Genomic DNA, 20,768 nt, shown 5'->3' on the forward strand with positions numbered 1-20,768 from the left:
ACGTTTAAGCCGTGCTTCGGCTTTTGTTATTTAAAATGTTTTGTGCTTTTTTGCTGGTTTGTAAATTCTCTAAGAAGTGCATGCCGCACGTATTTCTGCAATCTGTTCGCTGCATTGAAAAGAGATTCGCTCAGTTAAGTGGGGTATGTTTGTTTGACCGTCCTGCGCAATCGGAAAGTCTCAGAAATCACAGCTAGAATTGAAAAACGTTAATCAGAAAACCTGCAAGTTTGTGGATCCACAATAAGTAGTGGTCAGTTGACATTACAGACGAGTGGTAAACAATAAAAAATTGACATTACAGACGAGTGGCAAAAACTGTAACGCTGTTCATACAGGTCGAATTATATTAGTTCTAAGGTTTATTCTATTGAAAACCTCCACGCACCACCTCGATGTGGGCAGGACGGCGAAAGAGACGTGCGCATAAAACTCGAAACTGACTAGGTCGAAAAATGTAAATTGTAAAGCTGGAATAGCATTAGAATGTTTGTCAACCAAAACAACAATACGATGCATGTTAAAAAATGTACAGAAATATTTTATAGCGTAATATTAATCTTAAATGAGCGCAAAATAACACATTGAAAACTATGCACAGCTGTTAAATCGCTTTTCAACCGTGCTATTGGGGCAACGGTTGATTCTGTTTCCCAAGACACTGCTTCCTCCTTGATAAGCTGATGTCTTAGTCACGCAATTATGCGAAGTTGCAGAATGTTGCACCACTTCATTTTGATTTTCGTGGTTGCTGAAACTATAGTTATGTATAATGTTAAACCTCATCATGTTTGCCATTAAATTGTATCGTGTGGTAAAAAACACAACAGAGTAGTCGAATCGGTAGAAAAAAGTTCTAATAAAATGCATCTATTTGACTCCATTCATATAGTAACAAATTAAGGATTTTTTTGCTGGCTTAGAATTACCGCGCATTTATAAGGCACGAACTAAAGGTATATAGGCCTACTTACAATTGAATCTTAGAAAGTTTGTGAGAAAAAAAAATGGACTACCAAGTATATTATTACTTGTATACTCTTATGGTGAGTATTTGTTTAACATTTACAAACCTTCGACCGTTTTCGAAGTTCCGCAATACAATATGTATGTCGCTGCCAACGCGCCGTTCTACAAAAACCTTAGGCAGAATTTCGGAAGAAGCTTCTGTTGCAACATTGTAAAGCGAAAGCGTAGCATTCTGCAATAGTTTTGTTTTTGTAAATGAGAATATTGTCGTATTTGCCTTTCGAATAAATCGTCTGTAAATTTGCCTTTCGAATAAATCGGAAGTTATGACTTTCATGTAAGTAGCACGAGTATCGCAAGATGTTTTGATTTAGCATATCACGCGCTGAAATATTTAGCATATCACGCGCTGAAAATTCTCCACTGCCTCGAAGGTTGAATAATATACACGTAATTTATTTAGCAGAGTTGGATAACCGAAATAAGGCTTTTATAAAACAAGAGGTAAATACACAAGCTGATAAAATTAAAACGTTCAAAGTTCTAAATAAGAAGCATAGTTAAAAGTTTAAACAAAATTTTGAAAATATCTTTATCGAAAAATCAAATTGATGTTGGTATTCGAAGGCTAGTCAACCAATTTTAAACAAAATATACAAAAAGAAGCCAAATGTACATTGCCCGCCTTGGCCTTGTCTTTATCTCAACATAGGCTACAGCAGGGGTCGGCAACCTTTTTCTAGTCGCGGGCTAAAACCAAACTAAGAAAGGTCTCTGCGGGCCGCACAAAATTAACTAAGAATTGTATTTTTTTAAATGTTAGAACAACTGTGAATCAGGCCGGCCTTGAATATTGTTTGCACTTAAAGACGTGTTTAATTACATTTACAGAGGCAGTAAAGTGTTGCGCAAAGCGCAAAAAAAGCGTTTGTTTGGTTTGAAATTTAAGTTCACACGTCGTCATCCAAACTACTAATGAAAAGTGAAATAAAACTAAATTGAGGGAACGCAATGACATTTAAAGGTAATCTAGCTCTGTGTTTGTTAACCATTTTAAGTGAAGGCGCATCTGGCGAGCGGAGCGCGCGCGATTTTATTTTGGTATACTTCTTTTTTTTATTATTGTAATTTTTTATATTGCCCAAAATAAAAAATAAAAAATGTTAAGAAATATATGTCTAATATTTTTGAAAACGTTTTCCATTATTTCGCGACGCACTTAACAGCCTTCCACGGCGCAACGGTAAAGAAGCGCTGATCAAGTTGAAAACGCAGTATCAAAACTAAACAAACCGGACATAGAATGAACATTCGCGTCGCGCGAAAATTTATCGCAATTAATAGTCAAAAAATGTAATAGTCAAAAAGTATGTGAAATGATGACCGGTACAAAAATCATAAACAGTCTGTATAAACTATAATTCCGCTTATTTACTTAGCTCCATGCTTTAAAGATTATAAAACTAATCAACGCAATTAATACTCAAAAAGTATGTGAAATGGAGTTGTCTAAGAGGCGGCGGGCCGGATGAATTACATCGGCGGGCCGGATCCGGCCCGCGGGCCGTAGGTTGCCGACCCCTGGGCTACAGTATTATGAATATAAAGTATTTTTTGCAGACGACACACGTTTGGTGTGCAACTTATTTCCGATTTGCGAGTGAGAAAATTAACGAACAAAAATTAATTAATGTTTGCTTGAAATAAAGTTTCGCAAAATTTTATTCGGCATGGCTAACAAGGCTAACGTAAAAGTTACTTTGCTAAAGCTCTGAAAAAAATGAAAACAGACCAGAGCTTTAAAGAAACAAGAAAGCCGTTCAGATGATTTTTCAGATACTGCAGAGCCAACAGATTTAAAATAGACTAAAAAATAGATTTTTGATCTTATTAAGTTTAATAGATTACGAAAAGTCTTGGGTTGAGAATATTTGTTACTTACGGGTTCAGAAGGTTTTCTTGTTTTTTTCACGTGAATATTAAGTTCAATTGCAGCTACAATTGTTGCTATCACAAGACCGCATGCGAGAACACAAAACACTCCAGCAAAGTTTTCCAGCGTCAGCTCACTGAAAAACAGCACAATGACATTTTACATCATATAGCCCAAATTGAACCGATATTTATTTGTTTCTTTATTTTCTATCCCAAATTTCTACGGTATTCTTTTTGCCTTTACCTGAAATGACTTCGTTTTTTTGAGTGGTCAATTGGGCACTTCCCAGCACTGCTCCACCAGCGCTGCTTTAATCGTGCTATTTCGCCTCGATCTTGTAGTTGCAGTATTCTGTAAACAAGCAGTCATTGTTTAATTTAGAAATTAGGTAACTTGTTTGAGTAATAAATAAATCTGGAAGTTTAAAGACAATTTGTTTTTTACAGACAAAATATTACCTGACTTTCGTTTTCGAAAATTGATCTTTATTTGCTGTTATTGTTTTACCTTAGAAATAGGCTAAGTATAAACAGGGTGTCGCATGTTTTATATCCTAGCTAAGTAGGCCAATTGGCATTGTTTAACTGACGTGGTATACCTCCGTGGCTCGTAGCATTTCAGCGAAAACCTAAATTCCTGTAGGCATATTAGTTACACGACTAACACACATCCGTTTTTCTTCTTATTAGATATAATGCATTACCTATAACGTAACGTAATATATGCTATTTATCTATGATTGCAAAATTGCATATACTATAAACCAGGGAGTCGAACCGGAACCGAACCGGAACTTTATGAACCGGATTTTGGTCATGTTTTTTCGAACCGTAACCGAGCCTGAACCGTTTTTTGTGAGATTTTAAGGAGCCAAACCGGAACTGAACCGAATATTTTAAAAGAACCTGAACCTTAACCGAACCCGAAACTATCAAAAAAGTGATTCACTCCAACATGACGTCACAACTTCTATTTTACCGAGTTAAGTTATGTCATGTTCGAAATTATTTGAAAAAATTCTAAATATTGAAATAAAACGTTGATTTTTTATATTTGGGTATTTCAGTAATGAGTTTCTGTTTTTTTTTTACATGTCACGAAACTTAGATTAAAAATGACTTACAATTCGAAGATTATTCTCCACATTTTTAACCAACATTTTTAGATTTAACGCAACATATATTGTATCCGAACTGGAACTTTATAAACCAGTTTTGAAATAACGACGGTCGAACCGGAGCTGAACCGGAACTTTTAAATTGCTCCGAACGGAAACCGGAACTGAACCGGATTACAAAAAAATCCTTGAACCCAAACCGAACCTGAACCGGAAAAGTGAAACGGTTCGACTCCCTGCTATAAACATGATCAGGATAACTGATTTGGGTCACATCAAAAGTCGTATCCCACTTACCCCATTGATAGTGCTTCGCGGATAGGGTTCCCTTGTTCGACTGCAATTCCATACCCCTTTTCATAGATAGAGTCAGGGACCGTTGAGAAAGAGCAGTCTTGGTCGGTTAGAATGAGATACTCTATAACTGCCACGTCCCACAGAAAGGCGTAGTTTCCTGGTTCACAAAGAAACACAAATTGACAGGTTTTGTAATGTTTCATAATTTAGTTGTGTAAAGGCATTCTATAGTAGTGGGTCAGGCTGGTGTGTTTTTACATGTTTGAAACCCGTAATGGAATACAAACTACTTCTTTGCTTGGTAGTTCAAACAGAAAGAAATAAAAACGCCCGATCTGTAAAACAGTTTAAACGGTTTGCTGTTCTTAAAATAATTAAATTTTTATCACAGTTTAATGTATTTTTAAAGACAATATAAGGATACTAAAAAAATTAACATGTTACAAGCTTTTCTCTCAGAGTTTAATGTAGCCTATTTATTTATTATTGATATTTGCCTGGTTGCTGTTTGACAACATACATAGAAAAACGTATTGATAATTTAATTACCATCTCGTTGTTTTAATGTGATATTATTGATTAGCCTACATCAATATTTCACATTTTGAAAATCTTGGTTAAAATCATAGCATAATACAAATCAATACCTGGCTTATTTAAACTAAGCGTATTTAAGCAATAAATGCGTGCGGGTATAAAAGTTGCTTCAAATAATGATTCTTTATTTTTAGTTATTTATTTTTTCTTTTAGTTAACAAATTTGTGAAAAATATATTGTAGTTCAAGAAAACTGCTGTTAAATGGATTCAAGTTTTGTATCATAACGATGCTTTGTACTACAGCAATAAGACTGAAAGTCCTGAACCCGTCGGAATTCAACCTAAATGGCCACAATAAGTCCTATTCAACCTTTCACCTAACCTTAAACCCCACCCATTACATCATTACAAACTCCCCTAATAGTTTTAATCCTATACCTCCACCCATTACCCCAAAACAAATGCAAACAATCCAATGCCAATACAGCTGCGTATACCGTTCAAACTTGGGCGCCCAAACGTTAACACTAAAAAACGGCAGCTGCCAATTTGATCGATCGTCCAATACTCGCTCCCTAGAGTTTAAGGCGTTATTTTGTCAATTTAGGCCTTATTTCGATGTTTTTAGGACCAGTTCTGACAGATTTAGGTCCTATTCAGACGAATGGTAATTTGGTCGTGGATATTACTGCGTATTTGGCTTTATTATGTTGTTGGCCCTAATACTATAGCAATATAGATTATTCTGCTTTGTTGGTCTTATTGTGTGTTCCAGGTGTTTTCTTACCATATTTCACTTTTGCGAATCCCTCCTTTGGGTCACTGACTGAATTCGAGCCATTTGAAACGTGCCACAATCTGGCCCACATCGAGGAATGATCTTTGGTATTGAGGCCTGTAAAATAAGTGCTCAAAATGAGATAAACAGCATAGAAGAAAATGAAAAGAACTAGACACTTTAACATAAATTGTTTTTAACACAACCTAACTAACAGGTGCGAATAGGCCACAGCTTGTTCGCGAGGTTTAGGTGTCGTAGAGCTACATCAAGTTCACGCTAAACTTTCTATATAAATTTTACTTTTCGATAGTCGATATTTGTAAAAACTAATGCAATATATACAATATTCTGCTTATTGATAATTACTTTTAACGAAGAGTCCAAAATCTGACAACAAGAGGTGTTTCGTTTATCAATATTAAAGCCGAATGATTGCTGACTACAAATTTTTGAAAGATCAACTAACCCACCTTTTGTTCGCAGAAAATCGTATATGCTTGTGTCCACGGCGGTGCCAAAGCTTATTTCGCTCTGTTTTGCGAGGTTTTGGAAGGATGTGATGTGGTTTTCGAGTCGTGTGATCGTCAGGTGAGCGGCAAGGTTGGCGGTGTAAGAAGAAATTATGATAAGGATGAAAAACCACCAAACCCCAGTGACAATTTGGGACGACAGTGTCACCAGATTCATGTCCGTGCCTATCGTGTCGAAAAGTTTAGGTGTAGGCAGGTTTAAGTGTAAACATTCTTGGCAAGATTGGCTGTAACTATTGTTAGGTCATCCAAACTAGACAATTTTATTGTGCGAAACCGTCTTCATGCTGAGTTTGAGTATGCATTTATCAAGCATTATATATTCAAAGTATTCTGTCGCAGTGAAGTCAAATTTTTTTACAGTACAAACAATTTTATATACAATATAAACTACACTGGGTGCCTTAAGTAAGGCTATTGTAAATATCAGTTACCCAGGATTGTAGTGCAAGCAAGGCAAGGCTACCAACTCTAGCAAACATAAACTAATATTAGTTCAAATTTGTGTCTAACGTTTGTTTTTCGAAGTAAAATATTATAAAAATGTTCAAAACGATATCCTTTGCCAGACAGAACAAAATATCTATATACCGGTACTACTTTACTTACCCTGCTGTACAAGAGAGCTATAGACAAACCAAAAGGTTCCATGCAATGAGGTGTCGTGACAGGGTGGTCCATTCATCGGTTTAGGGGACAACCGATTGAGGACATACAACAGGATTGAAACAACAAAAAGTCCGGCAATGATAGAAAACCAAACTGAATTGTCGAAAGGGTTGAGAAACGCAAAAAGGCTCGTAACTGTCTGAAAAACGTTTGTTGCAACTTGTCAGATAACATTAAAACACTTTCAAACTCCTATATGATGTCTGTTATACTAAATAGCTATACATGTACCGGTAAAACTAAATACAAACTAGACAGGGTGTGCGGTTTTTGCATATTTTTCCAGGGGGTATAGCGCGGTTCTACTATATTATATCAGGGGGTATGGTGCGGTTCTACTATATTATACCAGGGGGGTACAGCGCAGTTCTACTATACTTTACCAGGGTGTCATTCCTTAGTTATTCTATATTCTTTAAACGGGTCTTATTTGTCAGTGTCCATATACTCCCAATGTTGTGCTTCCAGTTTCGGTGCTTTAGCAGGCAAAAGCGGATGTGGCCCGAAGTTGCGTGGTATAGGTTGGACATGGTGCACTTTTACAAGAATGATTGTCAGTGGTCTTAATATAAATTTGGCTGCGAAGCAAACCTATAACTTGTCTTTATAATTAAAAAATATTTGACAATTTTTTCTTGCACCCCTGTACGCCTCTCATTGGGGACAAAAGTCAATAGTGTGACGTAATCGATTTAGTTCTTTACAGCTATATACTCTAACCTAGCGGCAGAAAACCTTTAATGCTGAATTTGTTCATATCACTTGCTTTATTCTGGCCGCGAAGCGTCTGGCTGCCTACTGTGCTTTTTTTGTCCAGCGCGTGCAACATTCATTGTGCGAAGTGGCTTGTCTCAGGGAAACTAAGCGCGTGCGACTTGCCTTTTAAAAAGAGGCTTCTCTTAGTAAATTAACTTATTGCTTTTACAAAACAACATATTTTACCGCCGCAGATTGAAATGAAAAATTGTGGAGGCAGTGTACACCACTCTGTTTCCAGTTTTTATTCTATGAATGAAATCACTTTAATTTCTATATTTTTGTTTAGTTGTTTTCCCCCATAGGTTAATTATTTTAAATTGAAGTTCAAAATTGGCCTGAGGAGCAATCTATAATTTGTCTTTATAATTGAAAACTATTTAACAATGTTTTCTTTAGTTTTTTAGACACCTCTAAACACAAAAACGGCCGAATTTTAATTTTACCCCCCTAAATTACTCCCCTTTTTTTAAAGAGGTAAAATGTTTATTTTAACATCAGCTTTAAATGGTTCTCTAACATTTGTGAAATTTTCAGATGTTTATGTCATTTCCTTCTAGTGTAAATATATCATTAAAATTTCCTAAAGTGTTGTGCATTTTGACCCCCCGGATGAAAAGTTCAGGGGTAAGGTTTAAAATTTTGTTACTTAGCATTGTATATGTCATGTATCCATCATCCATAAATATATCAGATTTTTTTTACATTTTTTTATCTCTGAAAAGTGCTTAAAACCAAAATTAACAAAAAATGACAGTTTTGCCCCCCTAAAAACCACCCCTTAGAACCTAGGCAATTTTTTTTTATATTAGAAACAACTTTGGGAGGGTATTTAACAGTTGTGAAAATTTCATGTTCCAACTATGTTTTTTTCCTTGTCAAAAGTGAGCCATAAAAATTGACTGAAAAAAAAAAAAAAAAAAAAAAAAAAAAAAAAAAAAAAAAATAATTCGGACAAAAACAACATGTGTCCAAAAAAAAATTTTTTTTTTCGGGCCACATAACTACATACCCTTGGTTTTTTCGTAAGAATGCCGACAGCATAGTCCATATAGCGCTTCGTAAAGTCCACCACAGTTTCACGTTGTGGCGTTATCGTCATTGCCGCTATAGCAAAATCAGCTTTCTAAAACGATAACCGGACCTTTTAACATAAATGGAAAAATCGCTTTATCGCGATCCAATACACAAGCAACCAGAAATATATTGTTGATAATTATCGTCAATAAGGACATTACTAGTAATTTGAATGGGCCAACAGTACGATTTATCTTATAGTATTTCACGAGTATAGGCTTTGTAACGATAACATCCGACATTCCTAAGTGCAGCTTGTTATTTAAAGCTGAATGTTGCATAGCACCAACCTTTCCAACAACATCACCGACCAATCCGTTCCACTTGCCGTTTTTAAATGCCCCGTATTTGCGGTCTTCCACCTCGTACAACTCGTACTGAAACTGAAGCATTTCGGAAAGCATGTGGAGCAGGTCGATTGAAAATCCAGAAAACTTGATGTTTCCATTCGAATCGTTGCGAACGAAAACAAACGGTTCGTCCTTTAAACGACAATAAAACGTTGTTTTTTTGCAATGCAAATAGCTAACTTTGGCAATAGTCAAATTTTGTCTTTGTTAGATTTGTTGCCCCTTGTTTACTTTACTCATGTGTTGTACGGGTGCTTTACATGTTCTAGTCTAGGAAGTAATAGCCCAAAAGTTTATTGTGAAAATTAGCGACAACATTAAACTGTTCGGCCTGACATTGCCGGCAAGGACACTGTTTAATTAGCTTGTGAAGTTATGATTTGAAACAGTGGCTGGCCGGCGACCATTTTTGAACATTGCTAAGTAAACTAATTTTAATCTCTGTGTAAGAACATCGACGTAATTTTGAAAGAGGAATATGTTGTACATCGTTGTACGTATATGTTGTAGGCTACATCGACGTAATTTCGAAAAACTGCTATAGTGCGCAAATATGGCTTGTTTTTAACTGATGTCTTTTTTAATTGCAGCGTTTTGCATCTGCGTCGATTGTATTGACACTAACTTGATTCTTGACTTGAACTAATAAGAGTTGGTGTGTATTGATTTTGTGTGACTTTATAATCTTTCTCTGCTGTCGAAAAAAGAAAAAAATAACCAACTAATTTTCGTCAAGCAAGAGGTATTTCAAAAGCTTGAGGTTTGGTCCGTAGAAAAATGTTTTTCTGATCTAATTGAAAATGAGATGGAAAACACAGAGATCGCCTTAGCAAAGTATGATTAAAGGCAAGAATTTTCCCATTGGATAAATGCGCTCTCCGTGAACTAAAACGTGATACGTGCGGCGGATAAGGTTTCGCAACTGCACAGGCTCAATCCTATTCTTTTGCGTAGCCTTCTTCGTGTTCGTGTGAAAGAAAGGCTACATAGCACAACATTGAGCTATGAGGCAAGACGCTCAATGATACTACCTAAAAACTCGTATGTAACGGAATTGGTGATCGACAACTACCAATGCAGATGCCCGTGTTGTCGACGAAGATGTGGAAAATCCGGAGTGCAAATGATGGCAGATTGGTCGCCCGCCAGAATGCAAATGGGAGAACCGCATTTCTCACATATCGGCGTGGATTACTTCAGACCCACTTTGAATAAGGACAGAAGATGTGAAACGCTATGGTTGCCTCTTTACGGGCATAACAACGCATGCGATCCACTTGGAGGTCGATTAAGATCTGTCGTCGATGCTTTTGGACGCTTCAGTAGCATGTTTCATGACAGGTACGGGGCCGTGATAGGGACGGCGAGAGGTATCACGAAGAGACCGATCGCCAACTTGCGAGTCATCGTTTCTGTATGTTCAGGCCTATGGGCCTATGGGCCATTTTGGACATTGATTGAATGGTGTCACACGGTGTTGTAAACGAAAATCACGAATCTTATTTTGTGTGTAAAAATGGGAAAAAGCTAGACGCGACTTGCGTACGGTGGGGCTTTCACTTGCATGTTTATAAATTATAGTCTGCTATACTCGCCTAGGCGGTCTCAAGTCATACAAATAAGTATAGAGCGAAGTATCATTCCTAATTGAGTAACTTTTTTTAATTAGATCACAATAAATGATGCATTGTGTTTAATGAAAATGTCTAATGTTTTTAATTTTTTTAACTTTTGTAAAGGTGGAATAGCATACATGGTACAATATTTTCCAACCACGTACTGCGGGTGAGTTAGTTGATTATATCAATGCTCTTCAACCTTTTTTGGTTTGGTGAACCCTTAAAGTTGTTCTGACGAATTCATGCACTGTTTACTTAAAAGGTCAACTGAGGTTTTAACGCGATATGAAAAATCGTTATACATATCAATATCATCATGTCAATTAAACCGAAAGGAGTTGACAACACACTGTCGGTGAGAGTTCTATTACGGCTGCAGGCTACTTGCTAGTAGGCCTATACTATTGCATGTCATAAAACAGCATTCAAACAAATTTGTGAAAATAACAAAAAGACTATATTTAATGACGGTTCTGTTTTCAAAAATGTCAAATATTAATGGTTCATTAAAAGTTTGTGATGCACCCTAGTATACGTTTTTGTACTGGTGCACCCCATGCATATTTTGGTACACCCTAGGGTGCACCGTTTACAGCGGTTAAAGAGCACTACATGATATGACACCCTTTTTACCCCAATGAGTAGCGTGCTTCACATCCACCCTATTTAGTCACTTTAAGGGGCGGAGTACAATATTATGTAGTCGGAGACGGACTCTGCGGTGACATTGTTGGAAAGTGTTTAGGCTTCTATACTTTTACTATTTTATTTCGATACTGGTGCCCGATATTTGAGGCCAAAAAGACGGCCGCCCAATCCAATCCGATACCAAAAGACGCAATTACCATGGTTATCTAAAGCCAATTTAATAAAATTAAAACATTTAGCGCTACCATTTTCGATATTACAACGTCAAATTTGCTTTTTAGTGTGAAATGTACAAATGAAATTATTTTCGCATCGTTACGGAAACCACCCGAGTATCAGACGAGTTTATTATCGGATATTTGCTTCGATTCGTTTTTATTTGGTCAAACTATAAATCGTTTAAAATCAACCATTATTTTTTTTACATAATCGTTTATACACTGTGTTGGGATCGTTCGGTTTTCGCAGAAAGTTTTTTTCGGATAAAATGTTTGATATCCATACTTAACTAACATAGCTAAATCCAACTGCAGAACTGCTAAATAACATAACTTCGGTTGTTATCTTACCTCTAGCGTTGCAACCTTGAACGTTATGTTTTGCCACGAATATTCGCCGAGATATGCGTCTTTCTTTACATTTCCCATCTCGGGAGATTTGCTCGGAAGTTCCGTCGTCTTGCAACTTTGAATGGTGTCCGATAACATGTGACATGCAGTCTAAGATTAGGTTACAGCTGTTAATTATGAGCTATGCCAAATTGACAAATCAGGCGGCTTTGCATTAGACTCTTACTGGGTTGAACAAGGGCTTAGGTCTACTCATTTATCAATTATTTTAAACATTTATCAATTTTTTTAAACACTTACGCTTAACAATAATATTTAGGTACTGTATTATATAATTATGGTTTTTTAGATTTACTTCACACGAAAATTTAAAAAATTAACTTGACGAGTGACTTATGCTTTCTACAGAAAACATATGTCAGATGTAGATTGAGTATAAGGCCACACAATTTTTCAATAACTAGAAAACTTACCCCATTTTCGATCATGGTGCATGCCTGAAGTTTTTCCTTTTCGCTGTTTAAATGAATTTGTTGATATGTTGTTATGAAAAATGGAAATGTTTCCGAGATTGGACGACTTGCTACAACTGCTAAATATAAGATCTAGTTTAACTTATCAAATTTACAAGTATAGCACACAGCAGGTTAATCAGTCTAGATTTTAGTAACAAAGTGTTTGAGACTTTATCTATGGCAGTCATTACTTTTTTTGTCAAACTTCATACGGATTTGTTTTGTAAATATTTCCATTTCTTTTGTTTGAGACGCGTTCGGTCCACAACAAATAGTTTGATTCCAGTCATTCTCGCTAACAGCTAAATCTTTTATGGGGAGTTTGATTAAAGCTGGCAACAAATCTGTAATCGCCTTGGATATCTCGGCGTCCAGAACCTGGAAAATTATTGACATGTGAGAAGATACAGGGTCGATTTTGTCTTTATTGGAACTTAACATGTTTTTGTTTTTTTTATGTATACAATGCTCCGCGGCGTTTTTAAGAGATACAATTATTGCCATGTAAAACCACGAAAAGCAAATAAGGCTGTAGTGTTTATATTAACTAGCATTATAATGTTATAGTTTTTTGACAGGAAAGGCCTTTTTAATGTGAAAAATGAGTTTTATACCTTGACAATTTCCTCTTCGCGCATCGTCAAGGTTGTTTCATAGGTTTTCGGCACTGTTAGTACTGTTAGGCCGCTGTGGAACAAAACGCTCTGTGCGAAGTAATGCGAACTCCAACCCTAAAGAAGTATAGGAAAATGTCTTATCCTAGTTTGTTCAACCATTAAAATCTATATGAAACTTGCTAGTCTTACCGTATCCACAAGGTAGTAGTGAACGTAAAGACTGAATGGAAGTTTAGGAATCTGAAATACGAGAGTATATGGTTATAATGAACCCCGTTTTATTGTGTGTATAGCATACATAAGGTTCGCATTTGTGGTTATGTTTAGTAGACTGATGTAGAGACAGCGTCCAGTAGTTGCCTACTGTTACATATGTTAAGAACAATTTATCGAAATTTATTTTAACTTACGTAATAAAGGACAAAGGAGCGAATTGTTTCTTCTTCTCCGAGTACAACGAAAGCGAGCGACTCAGTCGTTATTTCTCCTGAATCATCAGTGTTCAGCACTTCATCCCACAACTCATTCTAAATGTTGGGCATTGTAAGTTATGTTACTCTATAGCAGTGTTTCTGAGCCTTTCATGGCTATAGCGGCACCCCTCAGAAATAATAAATAGATTGTGGCACCCCTATAAAAATTTTCGTAGAAATGCACTAGAATGTCACAATAAACGGAACTGGAACAACACACATCAACTCTACGTAGGAACACACGTCAAACCTACGTAGGAAGTTAAAATTGGATTTATTCCACTCTAATCTTACACAAAAAGTTGTTAGAGTTGAGCAAAAATCAGATTCTTAAAGATTTCCAAATATGTCGCGGCACCCTCGAGGATTAGAAATGGCACACTAGGGTGCCGCGGCACCCCGGTTAAGAACCACCGCCCTATAGTTTAATTTAACCTATCAACAAGCAAACCTATATATCCTATATATTCAAAAATACGATTCTTAACATTGTTGCCTATATAAAAATAAAAGGATAATTATTTTTTGCCCTGTTTTATTTCCGTACTGGCATAAAAAACTGTATATTTTAAATTTTCATTCATTGTACAACTTCAGCCGCAAATTTTACCGCACAATATATTGTACTATAATAGACGGTTTAGTCGAAAATATAAGCGTTAAATTTAACGCACAGTTTTACATATATTGTTCATAAAGGTAGATGGTTCAAGCAACTCGAATAATTTGTTTTGTAACTCTTTTAACTTTAGAAAAGGTTCTGCTTACCATAGCTCTGCTAATCAAACTCGAAACAAGTTTGTGAGTGGATTCGTCAACCACGTCGTTACTTGATATATTTACTTTTATTTTTTGTATCGTTGTTCGGCGCATTTTATCTCCAAGCCCATCCACTACTGAGCCGATTTTTTCAGTATCTGTAAACAAATCTTAGATTTATACAAAATTTGTTGTAGCCTACGGCGGTATGTGTATAATGTGGCATAAGCAAATATTGTTTATACATTTGTATATTTGTCGGAGTTAATGATAGATGAAAATGTGCAGAAAACAGTGTCTTTTTATTTTAAGGATCGAAATAGCAGCATTATAAATTAACGTGCCATCTGGCATCAAAAGTCGGTAATCTGTAAATCCCGCCAATATACCATCAAATATGGTCCGTATTGATATTTTCAGACATCAAATTAAATGACGGACCGAACGCCAGGAGTCAAAACCTTTGTATGTTGACAGGAGGTTAAGAGAGGTCATTAATACAGGCCGGGGTGGGCAACATTTTATTAGTTGCGGTCTAAAGCCAAACTCAGCAAAGTCTCTACCCAATATTCAATAAAAGAAACGCTCGCGCTAATCACAAAAACTGCATTTAAAGAAATATTAAGGTTAATTTTCCAACAGATTTTATTGCTGCTCAGAAATCTCGTAGAAAGTTCTGGTAAACCCTAAAGCAGTGCGTTTATTTTGTTAAAATCCTTGTTTGGACTTAAGGGGTGGTTTTGCAGGTACAATGAACAAATTGTTGTTAATACGTTAAAATATCATCAACGCTATTATGTCGCAGAAATTAAAAGTTTAAACAAGTTCCATGAGTATGTATAGCCACAAAAAGAAGGCTGTAACAGACATACTTACAGAAAGCGCCATAAATGCAATTGTTATCTGTTTTTCGGTGTAATTTAAATCGAAACCGGCTAGGTATTTACGCAAAACGCTAGAAAATACATAATAAGCCACGTTGGCAAAAACGTTTACTTTTGGGAGTTCCATGGCGCTTTTGGGCAGAGGATATTTCCGCCACAACCATACAGTCGAAAGTTTTTCGTAATATAGTCGAAATATATGGAATATTGTTTCGTGCCTAGTTTGAAAAGGAGTCGGCGGGGCCGGATGATATACGTTATGGGGTTTGGAAACCCTGATATTAACAATTTCCGTAAAGAGATAGCCATTATGTATTGCGTTATACTATATCTTACCGACTGTGGAGTCGTAAATAATAATGACTTTTTGTCCAGGGGTGCAGGCCAAATACTTTCCCACTTCCTGACCGTTAAAGCGAGATTCGGGTTTAATCTCTCCAGTCGGTCTATCATTGTTTTCCATACGAGGTCTGGTAAATATTAAAGTTAGAAGTAAATGAACAATGATGTTTGGTCAAAGTTTTATTCATGAGGAAACGTGTTATTCCTTACCTAAAATGACATGTTACAAGAGAGTCCTCCTCAAATCGTATTGGTACTTCTAAGAGTGTTGTGTCAAGTGCCGTCGAAAAGACCGCTAGAGGAAGGTTACACGGCTTCCTTGAAACCGCAACAATGAGAAAGGGATTTGGCACCATTTTGACTCGACACACTACGCACAGTAAAAGTTTAATAGTTAATAAGCCTTAATATTGATATATGTGACAATGCCCATAAATGAATCTGCTTTGCTTTATTGAATTTAGCAATAGTGAGTCTGTAATGCTACTACGTATATATATGAATGACAGAGGAACGCCAAGTCAATATTTTAAATTAAGGTAAAAAAATATTTGAGATTTGGGAAGCGCTGCGAACTGCGGGACTATTTATCGTGGCAAAAAAATTAATATTTTGTCTAATTTACACATTAGGTCAAAATTGTTTCAAGTGGAAATAGATTACTCTTTTACAAAAATAACAAATATTGCAGTGAGCTTTCTTTTAAAAATTGTAAATGTCTTTGAAATAAAATTGTTTTAAATTTACTTTTGAATTATAGATAGCCAACATCATTTAAACTGTATTATATGTTTGTTCAATGAAACATACGCCTACACACATATGTGCGTTAACAACTGAAATCTAGCCCTTTTGAAACTGCTTTTTGACCAACGATTACGGCTTACATATCATTAGTACACTTAAAGCCATTGCAGACTCATCGAATCTGTCAATCAATGATGCAAGCATAGCAGGCTAGAAAAACAACTAGCCTGCAGTGAGGTTCGAACTCACGACCTCCGGTCAAGCCGGGACCGTCGCTCTACCAAATGAGCTATGCAGGTTCAGCGAGGAGCGAGTCGAGAAACAACCATACCCCAATGCTTGCTCAATCTGTTAGTACAAGCAACTTCATATTGAAGGGGATTCACAGTACCATATCATTTATTCAATGAAACATATGTACACACATATGTGCGTTAACAACTGTATTATATGTTTGTTAGAACAATATACGGTAGCATATCTGCAAGCCGGACGAAAAGGGATCAGCTCGCACTTTGTTTTTGCTTCTTATGGTCATGTATTTCTGATTTTGACAATTGCATTGAAAAGTACTCTATTTTCTGTGACTTTTTCTGTAGTGATTCTCAACTATCCTATTGTTTTTCTTTGGCAATTTTGTAGCTGTTTGTTATGCCAATAATATCAACATTTTATCAAGAGTTTATACGCGACAAAATTGTCTGATTTGCGTTCCACCGGTCGTCAATAAAAACATCAAAAAAAAAAAAACTGACAAGGCCAAGATACTTATGCAGTACTTTTATACCAGGGCTTCCCAAACTTTTTTGGACCACGGACCACTATTTGTGAATCTGTTTTTTCGCGGACCGCAATACAAAGCAAAAAATAAAAAAGACCAAATATTATTTATTTACAAAACTGACAACATCAATGGGACGGATGCGATCGCTTCTTTCTGCTTAAATCATCGATTTTCGGAGTTATTTGTGAAAGGCAAACTCGTAAGTCGGAGTATTTTGTCTTCATGTTGGTAAGAGCTGAAAATGCTGTCTCACACATGAAGGTCGTGGCAAATAAAATTCTAGAGGGCAATAAAAAAAAAATTCTAAAAGGCAATAAAATTCTAGTTGCCTTTTGCGATAAAAAAAGGCCCAACCAGAAGGATATAATAGCTATTAGATTGAAACTAAGCAATAAAGTTCGATCAGATGATAATTCGGCTAATTCTTCATCTTCGCGTCCTGACAGATCAGTCTTTGTAACAACAAAACGGTTTAAAATCCAGTCAAAATTCTCATATGTCTCTTTTAAAAAGTATTTTAAAAAATGTGCAGAAAGCAATTCCAAATGCTGTGTAACGTCAGAGAAAATCAACTCTTTATTAATTAGAGGTTTATTGGTAATGTAGTCACACAAAACAGAAACACATTATCATTTATCCTTGTTTTCCATATGTTGAGTTTTTTCATGAATGATATTTTTATTTTGTTTTGAGTAAGTAAAATGTTCGCATCTCTTCCCTGAAGGGACAAGTTTAATTGGTTAAGAAGGTTAAAAATGTCTGCCAGGTATGCAAGTTTCCCAAGCCGAAGTTCATCGGCGACTAGTGAAGCCAAGTCAGCATTGTGCGCTTGCAGGAAAACTAAAAGCTCCTCTCGCAGTTCAAATACGCGTTCTACAATTTTTCCTCTGGAGAGCCATCGAACCTCTGTATGGAGCAAAAGGCTTGAGTGTTCTGAACCTCACTGGAGTGGGCGAGCTTTGATGGAGTTGCAACTTTGACACACAAAAACAAGACTTCAGACAGTGATTGTCCCAAATGTTTCGCAACAAGCGCTTCACGATGAATCATACATGAGTTTGTATAATGTTTGGTACTTTTTTCTCTGATACGAGTTACAGCACCCGATTACTTGCCGGTCATCAAAGCTGCCCCGTCGGTGCATATTCCCACACATCGCTCCCACGACAATCCTGATTGTGAAAAAAACTCACATAGTATGTTAAAAACGTCTAAACCGGTTGTTCTGTACGGCATTTCATGACAGAACATAAAATCTGCTATCGTTTCACCACCCCAACAATATCGTAAACCAACAGTTGTGCTTGCTAGCAATGTCCGTACTTTCATCCAACTATGTATTGAATAATAAGTTTGATTCAGTCTCTCAAGCAACTGTGCTTTTATGTTGTTTGACATATCTTCTATTCTTCTTGCAATCGTATTGTTCGACAAAGGAATTTCTTTTAGCTTCGCTGCGCATTATCCATCCAAAACTACCTTACACATATCGATCGCTGCTGGGAGAATTAAATTTTCGGCGATTGAGTGAGCTTTTTTGGCTTGAGCTACTCTTAGCGCCACACAATAAGATGCTTTTGTAAATTTTTCGTTTAACAGCAAAACTTTTGAAAAACTATTTTTCTGCTTTAAATACTCTTTCTTCCTTCTTTTGAAAAAAAGCTGTGGCTTCTCAGCTAACTCGGGATGTTGAGCATTCGATGCCTCTTACAATATAGTTGGTTTCATACCTTCATTTGATAATGTTTTGTAGCATATTAAGCACTGAGGTTTAGTAACATCAGAAGGGCATTCAATAAATCCCAGCTTAATATACTCCTCATTGTATCTTCGTAAGCTTATCTTCTTTTTGGATAAAACATGCTGCTGGGGTTCACCTTCCGAATCATTGCAATCTTCTTTTCGTTTTAAAAATTTCTCGACAATTTTAAACTAGCCTACAACACTAAAATTTAAAGTTAAGTTACTGAACTTAACAACTAATTCAATGAGCAGTATAATCAAACATTAAATTATCCTTTAACTTCACTTCGTTTCTCATCTCTGCCTTTCAACAAACTTTTTACTCACTAATCTTAGTTTCACTAACTTTTGCGTAGGCAAACGTTTGAAATAATCTCAACAAAACCGCCAATTTCGAACGGTGATAAGAATATATTATTACGTCATAGACGAGGAATACGAGAATTTTTCGTAAACAACTTTTTGACTACAACGAAGGCGCAACAATAAGATTTACGATACTGGATAGAAAAAGCTTCTGAAATCATTATTTGTGAATAACTGCGGCAATTTATCCTTGAAAGGGTACGTACTGTACAACGTATGTGTGACTTGTTAATTTCTTGTCATATCGCCACGGACCACCTGAGCAGTCGTCGCGGACCAATGGTCCGCGGACCACAGTTTAGGAAACCCTGCTTTATACAACAACTGTGTTGTTTAAATCAACATATTCCTAATAGGTTAAAAAAATCTTATTTGAAGGTCAAGATTATTATTTAAGCAAAAAAATATATAGCCACCCAATTATAGTTAATTGATTGCAATACAATATATATTGTAGAATACAATATAAGTTGTAAAAAATTAACTGTATGATGCTCTATCTAAAATAATATATTAGCCTTACCTTTGTCCATGACATCCGACATGTTTGACATATCTACGGTGATTATCTCCCTAGTAGCAGAAGCTATTGCACCACTTAACGAAGTTCGCTGTTCGTGCGATAAACTTTTAGCCTTTTCCGTCCACGCGTTTTGAATGACTTCGCGCAAAATGAATGGGTCAAAGTGCACGTCCGCAAGAAAAACTTAAATGTAAAAATAATAATAGTATAAGTTAAGGTAAAACATAAGGAAATGTTGAGTTGGAATATACTAGCTTGAAAGGCTTATTTCGCCATTAATCGGATTTCATTTTTTCTGGTTGATGTAAATAAGTATTAATGCATTTTTTTATTTGTACCAAGTGATTAAGATATATGCCTATCTAATCATTTATGCGGATGAAGTTTATATTAATTGACTAATCGATTACGGTCAATTCCCTAAAAAAAGTTAAAATCCATTTACCGCCCCTGCGGTGATGCTAAGCGTTTAATCTTTCTGTAAACCGCAGGGGTGGGCAACAATTTTAACACAAGGGCCAGTTAGTAAATGCAATGCTTACAGGAGGGCCGCACATCAACAAAACACTAATTTATATTTTCAGCTTTTACTAGAAAAACTAATGAGCTACTAGGCTGCAACTACGGCAGTTTTGTCAGTGCTGTCTACTTGTGGATTCGGAAATATCTTTTCCTACAATTTCATGACGCCTTTCTCGTACTGATCGGCTCAGTACAATTTAATTAACAGCCTTAATTTAAAACCAGTTGTTAAACATAACATCTCAGTAAATATGCGTGGCAAAAGTCTGTTACACCTTGACTGTACCAGACAAGTGTAACTGTGGCAAAACAATTCTTGTAAAACTTTTTTTTTACAAGTAAAACTTATGAATGAAGATTGTTTTGTAATAGATGCTTCCCATTCGTTCAACTGCATTAGTGTAGCGGTGTAGCCTATGGGTTACATCGCCCTTTCAACAGGAAACTGAAAGAGCAAAAGTTCCAACATGGTTCACACTCAAATGCTCCTTATTTAGGGAAAATAACTGAAAGAAGGTGAAGGGCCGCACAAAGAAATGGAAAAGGGCCGCATGCGGCCCGAGGGCCGCACGTTGCCCACCTCTGCTGTAAACGATCGATAGTTTTAATCCTTCCTATTGAGTGAAGAAAATATAT

At 36.3% G+C, this 20,768-nt stretch overlaps 1 protein-coding gene across 1 annotated transcript; it reads right to left on the minus strand.

Moving 5' to 3' along the window:
* Positions 1 to 209: 209 nt before the first annotated feature.
* LOC146148125 (glutamate receptor ionotropic, delta-1-like) lies at positions 210 to 19,641 on the minus strand. Its single transcript, XM_083388007.1, has 19 exons — positions 19,611 to 19,641; positions 15,658 to 15,817; positions 15,442 to 15,575; positions 14,231 to 14,379; positions 13,400 to 13,516; positions 13,179 to 13,229; positions 12,987 to 13,103; positions 12,673 to 12,750; positions 11,858 to 12,007; positions 8,962 to 9,153; positions 8,607 to 8,720; positions 6,779 to 6,977; positions 6,110 to 6,334; positions 5,646 to 5,753; positions 4,320 to 4,476; positions 3,149 to 3,256; positions 2,912 to 3,038; positions 1,074 to 1,201; positions 210 to 222 (listed from the first exon to the last, which is right to left on the minus strand). Exons 1-19 carry the CDS (start codon positions 19,639 to 19,641, stop codon positions 210 to 212), a joined length of 2,358 nt encoding a protein of 785 aa, XP_083244133.1.
* Positions 19,642 to 20,768: the final 1,127 nt, after the last annotated feature.

Source organism: Ascidiella aspersa, chromosome 4, assembly GCF_963924565.1.
Source record: "Ascidiella aspersa chromosome 4, kaAscAspe10.2, whole genome shotgun sequence".
Taxonomy (NCBI): Eukaryota; Metazoa; Chordata; class Ascidiacea; order Phlebobranchia; family Ascidiidae; genus Ascidiella; species Ascidiella aspersa.

What these genes read in the sequence shown, in the direction of transcription:
- LOC146148125 (XM_083388007.1), bottom strand. Translation starts at nt 19,641, where the DNA reads ATGTCAAACATGTCGGATGTCATGGACAAAG. An exon ending in TCCCCATAAAAGATTTAGCT is followed by an intron (nt 12,008 to 12,672) that starts GTTAGCGAGAAT and finishes ACCTAATCTTAG; the next exon opens with ACTGCATGTCACATGTTATC. An exon ending in TAGCTCTCTTGTACAGCAGG is followed by an intron (nt 6,335 to 6,778) that starts GTAAGTAAAGTA and finishes TCGACACGATAG; the next exon opens with GCACGGACATGAATCTGGTG.